General features: G+C 48.2%; 1 protein-coding gene and 1 long non-coding RNA gene across 2 annotated transcripts; both read left to right on the forward strand.

Annotated features, from left to right (window-relative positions):
• Positions 1 to 535: 535 nt before the first annotated feature.
• SMIM7 (small integral membrane protein 7) lies at positions 536 to 12,682 on the forward strand. Its single transcript, XM_025916059.2, has 5 exons — positions 536 to 650; positions 733 to 774; positions 1,257 to 1,309; positions 6,207 to 6,297; positions 11,554 to 12,682. The coding sequence occupies exons 1-5, from the start codon at positions 625 to 627 to the stop codon at positions 11,567 to 11,569; spliced, it is 228 nt and encodes a 75-aa protein (XP_025771844.1). The 5' UTR covers positions 536 to 624; the 3' UTR covers positions 11,570 to 12,682.
• On the forward strand, positions 2,015 to 4,905 carry LOC147583676 (uncharacterized). The gene is made up of 2 exons (XR_015248478.1): positions 2,015 to 3,933; positions 4,190 to 4,905. It is a non-coding gene; the product is annotated as an uncharacterized LOC147583676 (long non-coding RNA).
• Positions 12,683 to 16,305: the final 3,623 nt, after the last annotated feature.

Raw genomic sequence — 16,305 nt, forward strand, 5'->3', positions numbered from 1 at the left:
TGGGGCTCTGTAAGTTACGATCTCCATTCCTCACGGGGATCCCTGTTCTCCGAAGGGACAGCTCTGTTGGGACCTCCTCCCTCCCCCCCACTCCCCCGTAGCGCCAGCCTAGTGGGGATCCCCGCCTTCCACTGGGGCCCAGGAGGAAGCCCCCGCCCGCCCCGCCCCGGGCATCGGTGCCTAGAGCCCACTGCATCAGGACCCATTCGCCTGTGCATCTCAGTGGTCAGAAGGCCCGGTTTCTCCAGAAGCCGCATCGGAGACCCCAGCCCAGAAAATAAAGCTACTGCACTAATTTTCCTGCGCGCTGGGGGCCTCACTCCAGCGCGGCACGCCTTCAGTGCGTAACTTAATACTGCCGCGGGTGACTCCGCCCCGGGTGACGTCACACCATCGCCCCGCCCTCTCCTCAATACCCTCCGGGCCTCCCAGAGAAAAGGGGCGCTTGTTCTTTCCTAAAGGGGCCTGGCCTTCAGAGGGCGGGACCCTGCATGTCTTGGCCTTCGATTGGACCAGCCCTCGCCATCGCGGCCTCGAGATTGGTCTCGAGATCGGTTTGTGCTCCTCTCCCCTCCCTCTTCGAGGCTTCCGCTTCCGGTTCTGACGGACGCTTCGGCCGTAACGATGATCGGGGACATCCTGCTGTTCGGGTAATTAGGGGGGCTAGAGGCTGGGGTAGGAAGGATAAGAGGGACAAGGGGAGGCCCAGGTAACCTCATTCTCCCTTCGCAGGACGCTGCTGATGAACGCCGGGGCGGTGCTCAACTTTAAGCTGTGAGTAGGCCGCTTTGGATCGCGGCTCCACCCAGGGGACCCGTAGACCCGCCCCCACGAGCGTGAGCCCGCCCCAAGTCGTAGGCCACGCCCCCAAGTCCCAGCCAGCCCTCTGGCCACGCCTCCTTCCTGGTCTGTCCTTCTGTGACCCTGCGCTCCATGGTGACTTGAAATCAAGACTTTTCGTTAACGGCGATCTCCCTTCTTGCATCCCGGAGAGCCTCCGGCCCGTCCCCCCAGAGTTCTTAGCCTTCCTTCGTACCCACCGACTAACCTCTCCACCTTGGTGGCTGCAGGCCTTGCTGTGATTGGCTGGTAGATGATGGTCCAAAGGGGCATTAAACCCCCCCGAGGTCACCAAGTCCGCTGCAGGGCTAGAGCTGAAACGGTGTCCGAGGCCCTCTGAGCTGAGTGTCAGGGCCAGAGGACTGAGTGGTCTTTATGTCCCACCGAAAGTGGATACTGTCTGTTCCTCTTTGTAGGAAAAAGAAGGACACGCAGGGCTTTGGGGAGGAGTCGAGGGAGCCCAGCACAGGTAAGACCACCTTTCTGGACTCTGAAATTGGTCCATTCAGAGAGGACAATTTGTTCTTACCAAGCCTTAACTCAGTTTTCTTTTTAATAATCTGTATGTGTGTGTGTATGTGTGTGCGTGTGTGATTGTGTGTGAGAGAGAGAGAGTTGGTCCTGAGGATGTGCTGTTCCTTTTGTTCACCTCTGTCGACCTTCTTTCTCCTGCTAACCCTTCCCGCATAAGTCAGAACTCATATAACTTCGTACAGTTAGAATTTTCCTTTATGTATGATACCATGTGGCTAATATTTGCCCCTCACACTTGCTCCAACTTGTTTTGGCCCATTTCTGTGCCCTCGTGGTGCCAGTCTTCCAGCATGAATGAATGAATGAATGAACGAACGAACGAGCAACTGAACAGCCTCACAAGTAGCTATTGCTTTCAGAGTACTGCAGACCTGTTTTTTCTTTTTTAATTAGATGCCAACATTAGCTTTCAAATAAATCAGATGTCACGTAAAAATTCAGTTGTCTGAATTTTCAAGAAAATTTTTCAAGGAAAATCTGAACATCCTACAGCTCAGGGTTCAAGCAACCTCTTGGCACCTGTTGGGTGAAGTTGGGAAAAACAGGACCCCGTTGAAGCAGGGCCCGTGGCCTCTACTTGTCCCAGCCCCTCATCGTGATATCATTTCACCTGCCTGGCCTCTGGAGGCCCTAGGTTTGACACTTCTTGCTGAATTTATTCATGTGACTGTTTGAGACATGAGACGTGTACATGACTACTGTGTCCATACATTTATTCATTCACCAAGCATTATTGAGCACCTGTCACATGCCAGCCACTGTGCTGGATGCTGGGGACACAGCAGGGAGCAGCCAAGGCGGTGGGTGCTATGATGGAGCATTGCGTAGGGACAATAGGAACCTGAGGGGCAGTGAATTTGATGACAGTCTGACAGCTCCCTTTTATTGGGGGCCTACCTGGTGGTGGCTGCCCCCTTAGGTGCTTCCTATGGGTATTTCCCCTCCGTCTCCACCCCTAAAAGGTAAAGGGAATTTTCCCATTTTATAGATGTGGAAACTGAGTTTCAGGCTTGTGGCTTGACTTGCTTGTGGTCACGTAGTAAACCAGTGACAGCCTCTTGATTGGAACCTGGCTTTTTCGGACCCCGCAGGTTGTACCCTCAGTCACTAGACCATCCATCCATTCATTCTTTCGTTCATACATCCATTCATTCAGCAGCTATATGTATATTGCTTACCCACTCTGTGGAAGGTACTAGACCAACTCCTGGGGCTGTGGTCTATAGATCTAAATCGGAGCTGGGGTGGGTAGGAGGTGGGAGGGCTTGGTGGTGGTGAGAGTGTCCGCGATAAGGACAGTCACAACAGTGGCTTCCTTGTGATCAGGGGCTCTGTGCACGTCTCCTTCCAGCTAGTAATCTTGTGCTTGTTGCTGCTGCTGCAGAAAATGCCCCTCTCCCCGTGCCTGGCTGACCCCCTGACACAGTAGTGGCTGCAGCTGTCTGTGTGCCAGGCACTGTGCTGAGGTCTTCCTAGTTGCCCGTCACCCCCATTTACACAGGAGGAAGCTAGGGCATTTATAGGCCAGGGGCTGACCAAGGTCACCTGTGTGGAAGGGCAGTAAACTCCTGCCCAAGTTTAAGGTCGGGGCTTATACACTTCCTCGAAGCGCTTAACCCCCGCTCCCCAGCACGGGCTAGGTTGGATGCCCCCTTTGTATGCTCCCATGGCACTTGTCATGGTGAATAATCAGGTGTGTGATTACTTGTTTAGTATTTGTCCTCCGTGTGAGCTCCTTAGGGCAGGGATGCCTGTCTCGTTCCTCCCTGTATCCCCTGCACTTGGCTGCTGCCTGGAACAAATGGCCTTTAGTTAGCACCCGTTGATGGCAGGAGAGCCTGTTTTTTTTTTTTTTTTTTGATGCTGGGCTCAAGGAAGGGCCTTGCCGAGCAGTGCCTCTCAGACATGTTGGGGACGGACCCGCGTTTGACATCTGCAGTCTGGGCTGAGCTGCACGTGGCTGTCCCAGTGGGTTGAACAATACCGGGCTCATCTAAGCTGCCTTCAGCAAGTCTGTGTGCTCATCTGGTGCTTGGATGACGCAGTGATGCCAGATGGCTGTCATATCGGGTGGCCGTGTAAATTTCTGAGCTCCTGCGTGGTATTTTCTGTACTTAATGGACAGCCGTGGTCTAGAGATGACATTTTGGGTAGCATGCTTGTAGGTTACCCTATCTGGACCCGTTCATTTCATTCTGGAGGATTAGTGAGGGAGGACGATTGACTTAAAACCCTGAAGGAGGGTTCTGGAACCCACAGCTCTGGAGTCTCATCGTACCAAGCTGTTTCCTCTCGAAATGGGTTCTGCTCTGTGGCATCGGGGAACTAGAGCGAATCATTATCAAAGCAGAACTCCCCTTTTACTTGACTGAATTAGTGTCCTTTTTCAGCTGCAAACACTGAAAACCCAGCCGAAGGGTAAGGCAAGTTGAAACGTCCCAAGGGTAGGACTGTTCTCAGGCACACCTGGATTCAGGGCTCAGACCAGCCGCCCTGCATGCAATCCTCTCCTTGTCCTTCTGGGTTGGTTTTACTCTCGGGCTGCTTGTTTTTACAAAGGTGACCCGAGAGTGGGGCGCCTGGGTGGCGCAGTCGGTTAAGCGTCCGACTTCAGCCAGGTCACGATCTCGCTGTCCGGGAGTTCGAGCCCCGCGTCAGGCTCTGGGCTGATGGCTCGGAGCCTGGAGCCTGTTTCCGATTCTGTGTCTCCCTCTCTCTCTGCCCCTCCCCCGTTCATGCTCTGTCTCTCTCTGTCCCAAAAATAAATAAACGTTGAAAAAAAAAAGTTTAAAAAAGAAAACAAAAAAAAACAAAGGTGACCCGAGAGCAGGGTTTGGCACATTTTTCTGTAAAGGGACAGATCGTAAACATTTTAGGCTTTGTGGGTCATACCTTCTTTCTCTCTCTCTCTCTGTCTCTCTTTTTTTTTTTTTTTTTTTAGTGCTTATTTACTTATTTTGAGAGGGAGAGAGACCACGTGTGCGCACAAGCTGGGGAGGGGCGGAGAGAGAGGGAGACAATCCCAAGCAGGCTCTGCATTGCCGTCAGCGCGAGCCTGACGCGGGGCTGGAACTCACAAACTGGGAGATCGTGACCTGAGCCCAAATCAAGAGTCGGACGCTTAACCGGCTGAGCCACCCAGGTGCCCTGTGGGTCGTACCTTCTCTGGTGCCGCATCTCAGCTCCGTTCCTTGAAAGCAGCCATGGCAAATCCAGGCATACCTTGTTTTATTGTGCTTTGCAGAGAATTTTGTTTTTTACAAACTGAAGGTGTGTGGCCACCCTGAGTGAGCAGGTCTGTTGGCACAATTTTCCCAACAGCATTTGCCCACTTTGTGTGTGTTGTATTTTGGTAATTCTAGCAGGTTTTCACATTTTTTCATTGTTCTATTTGTTTCGGTGATCAGTGATTATGACTTGCTGAGAGCTCAGATGATGGTTAGCATTTGTTAGCAGTATTTTTTTTTTTTTTTTTTTTTTGAGAGAGATAGTGTGCGTGCACTCGGGGAGAGGGAGAGAGAGAATTTTTTTTTTTAAATTTTAATGTGTTTATTTTTGAGGGAGAGGAGAGACGGAGTGCAAGTAGGGGAGGGGCAGAGAGAGGGGGAAACACAGAAACCCAAGCAGGCTCCAGACTGAGCTGTCAGCACAGAGCCTGACACAGGGCTCAAACTCACAAACTATGAGATCATGACCTGAGCTGAAGTCGGCCACTTTACCGACTGAGCCACCCAGGTGCCCCGGAAGACAGAGAATCTTTAGCAGGTTCCATGCCCAACTTGGAGCCCTATGGGGGGCTTGACTCTAGACCCTGAGATCATGACCTGAGCCAGAATGAAGAGTTGGATGCTTAACTGATTGAGCCACCCAGGCACCCCAGCAATATATATATTTTTAAAGTTTATTTATTTTGAGAGAGAGAGAGAGAGAGCAAGTGAAGGGGAAAGGCAAAAAGAGAGGATCCCCAGCAGATGTGGGGCTCAAACTCCCGAACTGGGAGATCATGACACAAGCCGAAACCAAGAGCCAGATGGATGTTCAACCGAGCATCAAGCCATCTATACACCCACCAATAATTTTTAAATTAATGCATTTACATTATTTTTTAGATGTAATGCTGCTGCATATTTAATAGACTATAGTATAGTGTAAACGTAACTTTTATGTGCACTGGGAAGCCAAAAAAATCATTTGACTTGCTTTATTGCAGTGGTCTGGAGCCAGAACCAAATCGACAATAGCTCTGAGGTTTATCTCCTATATATAAATGAGGGGGCATGGGTGTATTTTGATAAAACTTATCTATAGACACTGAAATACGAATTTTATGTAACGTTTGTGTCTCACAAAATACTCCTTTGATTTTTTTTAACCATTAAAAAGTATCAAAGATATTCTTAGTTAACAGGCCATATAGAAACAGGCGGGAGGGGCTGGCTTTGGCCCATGGGCCACAGTTTGCCAATCTCTGACCCAAAGGACTGGGCTTACAACTTCCTAGCCCAGAAAGATGGACAGGAAGCAAATGCCACCTTCCCAGTGGTTGAGACAAAAAAAATCTCAGGACTGACTCTCATTGGGTAGACTTGGGTCACATGTTCCCTCCCTGAGCCAATCAGAGACTGGGGACTGGGTGCTCTCAGGGGTTGGTCAGTGGCAGCTACTGCCAGAATGCCAAGGGTCAGGGAGCAGAGGCGACCCACAGGGAAAGCCATGCTGCCCCCGGAACGTGGGGTAGTGGGATGGGGGCGGGCGGAAACTGCAGAAGCACACTGCAGCCGTGACAGCAGACATGTGAGCCGTGCTTGTAAAAATGCTTTCTGCCTTTGCAGGTGACAACATCCGGGAGTTCCTACTGAGCCTCAGATACTTCCGCATCTTCATCGCGCTGTGGAATGTCTTCATGATGTTCTGCATGATCGTGTAAGTCCAGCCTGCCTGTCCCCTTCCTTGTCATCCTCAGTGTCGTTCTCCAGATCGACCCACCTGGTGGTCATTCCCTGTCTCCTCTGTCGGCACTTTTGTGTCACGCTTTCTGCTTTCAAAATAAGAACTCTCCCAGGGTCTACACGGGTTAGACTGTGTCACTGTGGTCTAGGCCGGAGCTTTGACCGGAACACGGTGTTCTCCAAGTCCTGGCTGTTTCTGGTACCTCAGCAGAGGCTGCCAAGAGATACCTTCCCTCGAGCCTTGGCCCTGTTACCTCTTGCCAGTGTTTAGTGTATGCTCGGTGTCTTGCCAGGGTGGAAAATGTGGCTTGAATGACCAGTGTGCTGCTGGGTCCCTGCTTCCTACCCTGCTGGAAGCCAGCAGAAGGGTTTCAGACTTTTTTCTGTTGTCGAGCCCATTTTTCATTTCTTCATTAGGCTTAACAAATCTAATCGGATTGGTTTTCCTCCCAGCAGCGGGGCCTTAATTTTGATTCTGCTATTAATGAATTGTGAGACTCCTAGTAAACAGACTCGGGAAAAACGGTACGAGAATCTGGCATTTTGTCCATGCTGGGCTGGTCCCTTGCTTCACCCTAAAGAGGGAGAGAAGGAAAATCGACTGTCCGGAATAATTGAGATGCTGAATTTAGGGTTGCTGGGGGGACCTTGTGCCAGTCCAGTGGCTGTTAGAGATGGACTTAGGACTTAGGAGATGGGGGGGAGGGGGGGTTCACTGTGTCACTGGAAAGTGTTTTAGAGCCCAGAATGAGGACCGCAATGTATGCCCAGAGAGGCCCTCTGTGGGAGCTCGGTTGAGGCCTGTCCAGGTACAAAGAGGGCTCGTGAAGAGCCCAGGGGATTTGCAGAAGAGTGTGGGAAGCATAACTACGATTCACAGGAGGTAGAACAGTGTTGGGGGTGCTCCTCCAGCCTCGGTCTTTCCACGTTCCCACCTATTCATTCCTTCATTCATTCCTTCATTCGTTCACAACTATCCAGCACGGGCTGTGCCTTGGGCTTATAGCGGAGACCAAGACAGCCATAGTCCTTGCCACCAGTGAATGCACACAGTATAGCAGATGGGACAGGGACAGAAAACAAATAAATAGGAAAACCTCACTCATGAGGCAAATGGGAGGCTCTCAGTTTGGGAAATGGTCGGGAAGAGCCTCTCTGAGAAGTGCTGTTTAAATCAAAACCTAAAGAACGAGAGGCAGCCTTGCCATCTGCAGAACCGAAGAGAAGCACAGTAGTACTGGATGTAGCATGCGCGAAGGTCCTGGGGCAGGGGCGAGCTCGGTGTGTTTTTATCATTTTGTTCTTTTCTGTCCAGCGGCTTCATCATCCTTCTCTCCCAGCTAGCTTCCTTTACTGCTCCTCTGCTGGCCGGTGACCAGGATGGTAGTAGCCTCAGGCTCTGTGACGTTCCAGCTTAGCCCAAGGCTGGCTTAGTCTGTAGCCTAGTGTGCTGATTCTGCTTCCTGAGAGCAGAGCCTGATTGGCCTAGCTTGGTGTCACCCAGGTCCTACTAGATTGGGGTTGTCCTGGTGCCGGCAGAATCACTTAGGTTGAGTCAGGGAACCACAGCCCTTGGGCCATATCTATTTCCTGGTTTTCCTGATGTTTTATTGTCATGCGGCCACACCCATTTCTGTGACTGCTTTTGGTTACCGTGGAGCGCTTGAAACCTTGTGATGGAAACTGCCTGGCCTGCAAAGCCCAAACTACCTACAGTGCCACTTGCTACACAGGGAGTGTGCCGACCCCTGACCTAGGCCGGCTCTTCCAGTAGGGGCCACAGGGAGGGAAGATCTTTTTCAGAAAGGGCCCTGTCAGGGAGGCAGTGACCGGCTTTCCCAGGATATTAAAAAACTGGAAATCACCTCGGCTCCGGTCGTCATCCTGGGGTCGTGGGTTCAAGCCCCGCATCAGGCTCTGTGCCGAGCCTGGAGCCTGCTTCAGATTCTCTCTCTCTCCCTCTGCCCCCCCCCCCTCCCCACTCATGTGCTTGCTCTGTCTCTCAAAAATAAATAAAATAAGGCCTTAGATGTGTTCAAAGTAACAAAGGCTTTTTAAATAATAAAAGCTGTTCTACTTTTGCTACAAAAAAAAGAAAACGAAACAAAACTGGAAATCACCTAACTGTCCAAGAACAGGGGAATAGTCAGGTAATTCAAAGGACGCCCGTACGACCGTTAATGCTACCATCACTGATGGTGTGCTAAAACTTCTGTCTACACAGGGGAGTGTTTTGAAAGCAAAGGCGGCTGGATGTCACTTAAATGCACACTCTGGCCTCAGTTGTGATTTGCACGCGGTAAACATTAAATAAATGCCTGAAGTGTGTGGGGAGACTTCCAGGCAGGGAGTTGGACGGATCTACTCCAGGCTGTCCGCAGACGTGACCATGCTCAGAGGTGACCATGCTGTGACCGCTGACGAGGTTAACAGGGCCTGAGGGGATGGTTCACAGTTCCCTGCACCCACTTCTGTATTGCATGAGCTGAGCTACTTTGGAAATTTTAAAAAGGCACGAAAAACTTGAAATACAGAGAGAAACGTGCCTGAAGGTTTAGGGACCGAGAGTATTACCGTCTGCAGCTTAACTTGGGAACTCATCAAAGATAAGGGAGACAGATTGACAGGTACCCTGTACAACAGAGTGTTAATTGCAGAATGGAGGTGGTGTATATGTGGGTGTTCACTGAACCGTTCTGTTAAGTCTTCTCTACGTTGCAATCTTCATACTGAAGTGTTGGGGAGAGGAAGACCGGAAGAACACGAGCATGTAAAACCACGGAAAAGGATGAATAAGTACAAAAAAAGTGCAAGTTGGTGTTCACAACTCAGTGTTTTGTCGTATATTCACAGGGTTGTGAAACCACCACGGCCATCTAATTCTAGAACGTTTTCATCACCCCCGAAAGGGAAACCTCGGACCCATTAAGCAGTTCCTGCCTGTTCTCCCCTCCCTCCCGCTTTCTTTATGGATCTGCCTGTTCTGGGTATTTCACATAAATGGAATCGCAACAGTGTGTGGCCCCTTCTGTGTCTGGCTTCTTTCACTCAGCGTGATGTCTCGTAGGTTCCGACATGCCGTGGCATGTCAACACTGCATTCCTTTCTGTGGCCAAAGAATAGTCCATTGTATGGCTGCGCCTCGGCTTGTTTTTGTATCCATCCGTTGATGGCTATCTGGGATGTTTCCATTTTTCGGCTGTCTCCAACATTGTTGATACAAACATTCGCATACACATTTTCGAGGCTGTCTGGTAAATACCGAGGAGTGAGATTGCTGGGTCTTAGGGTCACTCTATATTTATCCTTTTGAGCTTCTGCCAGACTATTTTTTAAAGTCGCTGCAGTAGTGTGCCTTCCCACCAGGAGCGTATGATGGTTCCAGTTTCCCCACACCCTTGCCAACGCTTGCGATTGTCGGTCTTTTTGATGAGAGCCGAGCCGTCTTAGCGGATGTAAGGGTTGATTTGCATTTCCCTGATGGTGAATGACGTCGAGCGTCTTGTCATGTGCCTGTTGGTCATTTGTATATCTTCTTTGGAAAAATGTGTAGATCCTTTGTCCATTTCTTAGTTGGGTTATTACTGAGTTGTAAGAGTTCTTTTTACAGTGTGGATCCCAGTCCCTTATCAGATATGTGATTTGCAAGTATTTTCTCCCATTCTGGGAGTTGTCTTTTCAATTTCTCGATGGTGTCCTTTGAAGCACAAAATAAATCTTAGTTTTGGTAGACTCCAATCTATTTCTCCTTCTGTCACTTGTGCTTTTTGTGTAATAGCTAAGAAATTGTTGCCTAGCCCGAGGTCATGGAGATTTAAGCCCAAGATTTCTTTTCTTTCTTCTTCTTTTTTTTTTTTTTTAAAGTGTATTTATTTATTTTGAGAGAGAGAGCATGCAAGCAGGGGAGGGGTAGAGAGAGAGAGAGAGAGAGAGAACGAACCTCAAGCAGGCTCCACGCTGCCAGCGCAAAGCCCGAAGCAGGGCTCAAACTCACAAACTGCAAGATCGTGACCTGAGCCAAAATCAAGAGTCAGATGCTCAACCGACTGAGCCACCCAGGCACCTGTAGGCCTAAGTTTTCTTTTAAGAGTTTTCTAATTTTAATTTTAATAGTGAGGTCTGTGATCCACTTTGAGTTAATTCTTGTAGATGGTGTGAGGTAGGGATCCAGCTTCATTCTTTTGCATATGTCGTAATCCAGTTGGTCCTGCGCTTTCTGTTTTTTTTTTTTTTTTTTCAAAAAGGCTTTTTATTTTGGAAAGAGTTTGGATTTATAGAAATGTCGTAAAGGTAACAGAGTTCCGTGTGTGTGTGTGTGTGTGTGTGTGTGTGTGTGTGTGTATTTTAAGTTTATTTTCAGAGAGAGAGAGAGTGCATGCGTGCACACACATGAGAGTAGGGAAGGGGCGGAGAGAGAGGGAGAGGGAGAATCCCAAGCATGCTCCACACTGTGAGCATAGAGCCCGATGCAGGGCTCGAACTCAGGAACTGTGAGATCATGACCTAAGCCGAAATCAAAAGTCAGATGCTTAACCAACTGAGCCACTCAGGCAACCCCCCACCATATATATCTTTTTAACAGCCCTGTGGTTTTCCCCAGTAAACCTCTATCATAACTTACATACTCATTCTCAACTTCATGGACATTTGTACAGTTTCCAAGCCTTCCCTGGTCAGGATTTCCTTCACTGGAATAACGTTAATATCTTTTTTTTTTTTTTAATTTATGAAAGTCATCACTGACTGGCAGTAATAGAGAATGGGCTAAAATGTTACAGATTCTGATGAAGTAGATACTTTGTTAAATAGCTTTCTTCTTTTTAAAATGTACTGTTTGGGGGCGCCTGGGTGGCTCAGGCGGTTAAGCTCCGACTTCAGCTCAGGTCGTGATCTCACACTCCGTGAGTTCAAGCCCCGCGTCAGGCTCTGTGCTGACAGCTTAGAGCCTGGAGCCTGCTTCGGATTCTGTGTCTCCCCCTCTCTCTTCCCCTCCCCTGCTCATGCTCTGTCTCTGTCTCAAAATAAATAAAAACATAAAAAAAAAATAAAATGTACTGTTTGGTAGTGTTAAGTATGTTCACGTTGCATAACAGAAAAATCACTTACAAAATTATAAAGGATACAAAATAATCTTAATAGTAACATAAAAAATCTTCTGAAAGTGTTTTCAGAGCAATAGCTTTGCTTCGTTCGCATCTTCATGTACATTTCTGCCCTCCGACTTTTCCAGGCTGTTTGGCTCCTGAGCCCCAGATATACGCCTTCCCGGGAACCAGGAACCAGGAACCAGGAACCACCTTCCCAGATGCCGGGTCTCCCTTCCTCCGTTCCTGATGACTTCAAGAATGGTTTTGACTGGAAAACCAGCGATCTTCCCAGAAAGCCCAAGTTCGTGGTGGGTGGAAAAAAATGTTCGCCAAGCTGCACACGGTTTCCCAGCCACGTCATTGTTTTCTTTTCAAAGATCTTTTCACTTTGGTCTCTCCTCTGAAATGCTGACTACTTAAGGAGTTTGAGGAGGGCTTATGGAAGGGGAATGTGATAACACTGCATTCCCTACGGATAAAAGAACATGTCTAGATTGTTTTTTTAGATTGGAATTCCTCTTCCAAGCTTCCGCTAGAAACCCACTTCTGGATATTTCTCCGCTTATTTTTAACAACCATCCTTTTTGGTTCCAATTACCCAAATTTTGAAAAAATCATTTTTATCCAGGGATCTGAAACAGAAAGGTTGGCTTTTGAGTTTGATGGAACCTCTTTACTGGACTGTATTTACGAATAACAAGCAAGTTCATTGTTGCTGGGCCTGTGTCCAAATTCCTTTCCTGTCTCGATGGGCTCTGCTTGGCCACTCAGTGCAGCTGAGGTCATCCCCAGGACTTTAAGGGTGAAGTATTACCGATTCCCATGGAAGAGAGGTACAGAGCAGGCAGATGTGGGTGTTAGGAGAAACTTCGCCTTGCCTTGAAGTCCTCTGTTAAAGTCACTTTTGGGGCCATTAATTGTATCATTTTCGGAACGAGGGTGCCGTCCATGTGGGGTATCAGGACCCAGTTCTCAAAGTTTGGAATTCCGGGTCTGATTTTCAAGTGAGTGATTTCAAGGTTGAAAAACAAGGAGCCTCACTCGAGGAAATCTAGCATTTTGCACAGAATCTTCATTGAAAGGGAGGCCTTTTATTGCCAAGACGAAATGCCGGTGGTCAGCACCCAGATCCTGCCGGTGTTTGATTTGTTCGTTGTGGTTTTTGAAATCCTGATTTGTAGGTAAACCTGACGGGAGGAAGAAGTAACCAAGTAAACCTGTAGACTTGCAGAACTGAGTCGCATTGAAAATAAAGCTCATTTCTAAAAAGGATCTTTTGTTTATACATTTTTTAACCAAGAAGTTAGTTGACTTCCAGCCCGAGTTGTTATGAACTACACTGTGGGGAACACTGAGAATTCATTTCGGAGGCTGTCAAAAAATCAGAAAAGAGGCAATATTTAGGTTTCCCTTTTGAGATTTTGCGTGAATAAATGTGCGGCTGGAATTGGGCCAATGTGATTTTTGACCCGGCCACTCTTGGCAGTATAGAAAGAGCCGGTGACAGCAGCGGGATTTTGCTAGACTCGGGTCAAATCCGCTCTCACTGCTGCTTTGCCAACGTCATTCTCCTTCACTGCTTGTATAATTTATTCCCTTGTCACACCCGGGCATGTGGTTTGTAAGTCGCTGGGGAACGTAGCGGCCGAATCGAGCTTCACCCAGGCCTGTGTCCTTGTCAGCCAGAACAGATGTGCCGAGATCTTGCCTGGTCACTCATCAAGCCGTGTCAGTGGTGCGAGGAAACCTCGCCGCCTTATTCAGACTGGTGCTGAGGTTTCAGTGAGGAGAGGCATTCATATGTTATGGGGGTGAATCGTGCTCTGCGAAGAGAATGCTGTCATTGAGATTTTGTTTCAATAGTTGTATTTTTTTCCCCAGAGAACTGTTATCTCCTTGTTAAGCTCCCATCAGCATCGCTTCGGAGGCTGCTGTACCTTTTGAAAGTTGTGTCTCATGGATGTGTATCTTGAGGAAGCTTTTCAAGAACCCTCATTAACGTGAAAGATTATTGACGTTTGAGTTTTGGGTGCGTAGGGTTGCCCAGAATTTAAGCGCTCATGCTTCTCGGTCAGTTAGCTGCAGGTTCGAGTCCCGTCTCTGCTCCTTGCTAGTGAGACCTTGGCTGCTTGCTTCCCCACGCCTTGCCTCAGTTTCCAGTCTGCAAAAGGGGTCTGAGGGTCCCATCTGCCTGGGGCGATTGAAAAGTTCAGCAAGCTTAAATGTTCGGTGTGGGTGTCCTCACTGCCTGCATTTTCTCTCCTTTGCCTACATTTGTGCACACACACCTTTAAAGAGCAATTGTATTGGTTTTGTTTTTTTTTGTTTTTGTTTTTGTTTTTCATTTTTTTATGTTTATTTAGTTTTGAAAGAGGGAGCGCACAAGCAGGGAAAGGGCTGAGAGAGAAGGGGACAGAGGATCCCATGTGGGCTCCATGCTGACAGCAGAGAGCCTGATGCGGGGCCTGAACTCCCAGACCACAAGATCATGACCTGAGCCGAAGTTGGACGCATGACTCATTGAGCCACCCAGGCGCCCCTCGATTGTATGGTTTAAAAAAATTAGAGGGGTGCCTGGGTGGCTCAGTCGGTTAAGTGTCCGACTTCGGCTCAGGTCATGATCTCGCGGTTCACGAGTTCAAGCTCCACATCAAGCTCAGAGCCTAGAGCTTGCTTCCGATTCTGTGTCTCCCTCTCTCTCTGCCCTTCCCCCGCTAGTGTTCAGTCTCTCTCTCTCTCAAAAAATAAACATTAAAAAAAAGAATTAGAAACAGTTTTCCAGCATAGGAAACATTTTCCTATCTTCCTATTGCCTTTCTAGCATTTTCCTTATATGCAACGGTATACAGGCAAACCTTGGAGATATTGTGGGTTCAGTTCCAGACTACTACAGTAAAGCGAATATTGCAATAAAGCAAGTTAAGTCAAGTTTTTGGTTTCCCGATTCATATAACAGTTGTGTTTATAGACACTCTAGTCTAGTAACTGTACATTAAGCATCACATCAAAAAAAAAAAAACCCCATGCACTCGTAATTAAAAAACACTTGATGGCTAAAAAGCGCTAACCGTCATCTAAGCTTTCAGTGAGCCATAATCTCTGATCACAGATCACCGGAACAAATACAGTAATAATGAAAAAGTTTGAAATATGGTGAGAATTAGCACAATGTGACACAGAGACGTGAAGTGATTGGACGCTGTTGGGAAAATGGGGCCAAGAAGCTAGTTGCCACAGACCGTCAGTTTGTAGAAAACACGGTGTCAATGAAGTGCGATAAAATGAGATACATGCCTGGATATGATGTTGTTTGATGGTGGAGAAGCCAGCTTGGGTTCTGAGTTGCCAGACAGGCTCCATGGTGCTCTTTTGTGTGTGTGTGTGTGTAAACTTTTTTAAGTTTATTTATTTTGAGAGAGAGAGAGAGTATGCGCACGCTAACGGGAGAGGGGCAGAGAGAGAGAAAGGCAGGGAGAGAATCCCAAGCAGGCTCTGCACTGCCAGTGTGGAGCCCAACGCAGGGCTCGAACTCACAGACCGTGAAATCTTGACCTGAGCTGGAACGAAGAGTCACACGCTTAATCGACAGGCGCCCAGGAGCGCCTGCACCGTGCTCAGTTTTAATTACTGCCTGGTGTCAGTAAATCTCTCTTTGACCTTGGCCCTCTCGTACGTGCTTTGAACTTGTACTTTGTCCACTCTGACAAATGCCACTGCTATAACCGTTGTGACCTTCGCTGGCTCCCTTCACCAGTGACTCTGGCGTATCTAGGAAGGCTGCATCATCCGGTCCACTATGGTAGCTGGAGTGGCTTTTGTTTGCTTTATTCTAAAGTTTCTTACTACCAACGCATGTTCATTGTAGATAAATTGTAATATACGGCTTTACTCGAAAGGATACAGCTACCAATAATCACATTCCCGCAGAGGGCGTCACTCAAGGTACACATCTTTCTGGCTCTTTCTCTGTGCATGTGCATTGGGTATGGGGCATACATTTTCATGACATAAATTGTATCTTTGTGTGTTCTAGCCTGCTTTTCTCATCTGATGATACATTTCTGTATTTTTTCCTACAGTTACGGTTCTTTTATTTTTTTAATGTTTATTTTTGAGAGAGAGAGGGCGCACGCGTGCATGCACATGTGCGGGGGAGGGGCAGAGAGAGGGAGAGAGAGAGTGAGAGAGAATCTGAAGTGGAGTTTGTGCTGACAGCAGACAGCCCTCCTGAATTGGGCCTCGAACTCACGAACCGTGAGTTCATGACCTGAGCTGAAGCCAAGACGCTTAACCGACTGAGCCACCCGGGTGCCCCTGTGTTTTTTTTCTTTTTTCAGTTACCATTCTTAATAACTGCAAAGAAGTTATTGTAATGATGTGTCGTGATTAATTTAATTTGTCCCCAGCTGATGGAAACTTGAGTTGTCTCCGGGTTTTGTCTTTCATAAATAATATTGTGATGAACAATTTGGTATATCATCCCTAATGAATTTCGGGGTCACTTTTTATTTAAAAAAAAATTTTTTTTTTTTTTAAACATTTATTTATTTATTTTTGAGACAGAGAGAGACAGAGCATGAACGGGGGAGGGTCAGAGAAAGGAAGACACAGAATCTGAAACAGGCTCCAGGCTCTGAGCTGTCAGCACAGAGCCCGACGCGGGGCTCGAACCCACGGACCGTGAGATCATGACCTGAGCCGAAGTCGGCCGCTTAACCGACTGAGCCACCCAGGCGCCCCTCAGGGTCACTTTTTAAAAGAGATCCACCTTGGGGCGCCTGGGTGGCTCAGTTGGTGAAGCATCTGATTCAGCTCAGGTCGTGACCTCACAGTTTGTGAGTTCGAGCCCCACATCGGGCTCACTGCTGTCAGCACAGAGCCTGCTTTGGCTCCTC

Source organism: Puma concolor, chromosome A2 (genome assembly GCF_028749965.1).
Source record: "Puma concolor isolate L17-30 chromosome A2, mPumCon1.1.hap2, whole genome shotgun sequence".
NCBI lineage: Eukaryota > Metazoa > Chordata > Mammalia > Carnivora > Felidae > Puma > Puma concolor.

Coding starts and splice junctions, on each gene's coding strand:
- SMIM7 (XM_025916059.2), top strand. CDS start 625: ATGATCGGGGACATCCTGCTGTTCGG. Junction 775..1,256: donor GCGGTGCTCAACTTTAAGCT/GTGAGTAGGCCG, acceptor TCCTCTTTGTAG/GAAAAAGAAGGACACGCAGG. Junction 1,310..6,206: donor GTCGAGGGAGCCCAGCACAG/GTAAGACCACCT, acceptor CTGCCTTTGCAG/GTGACAACATCCGGGAGTTC.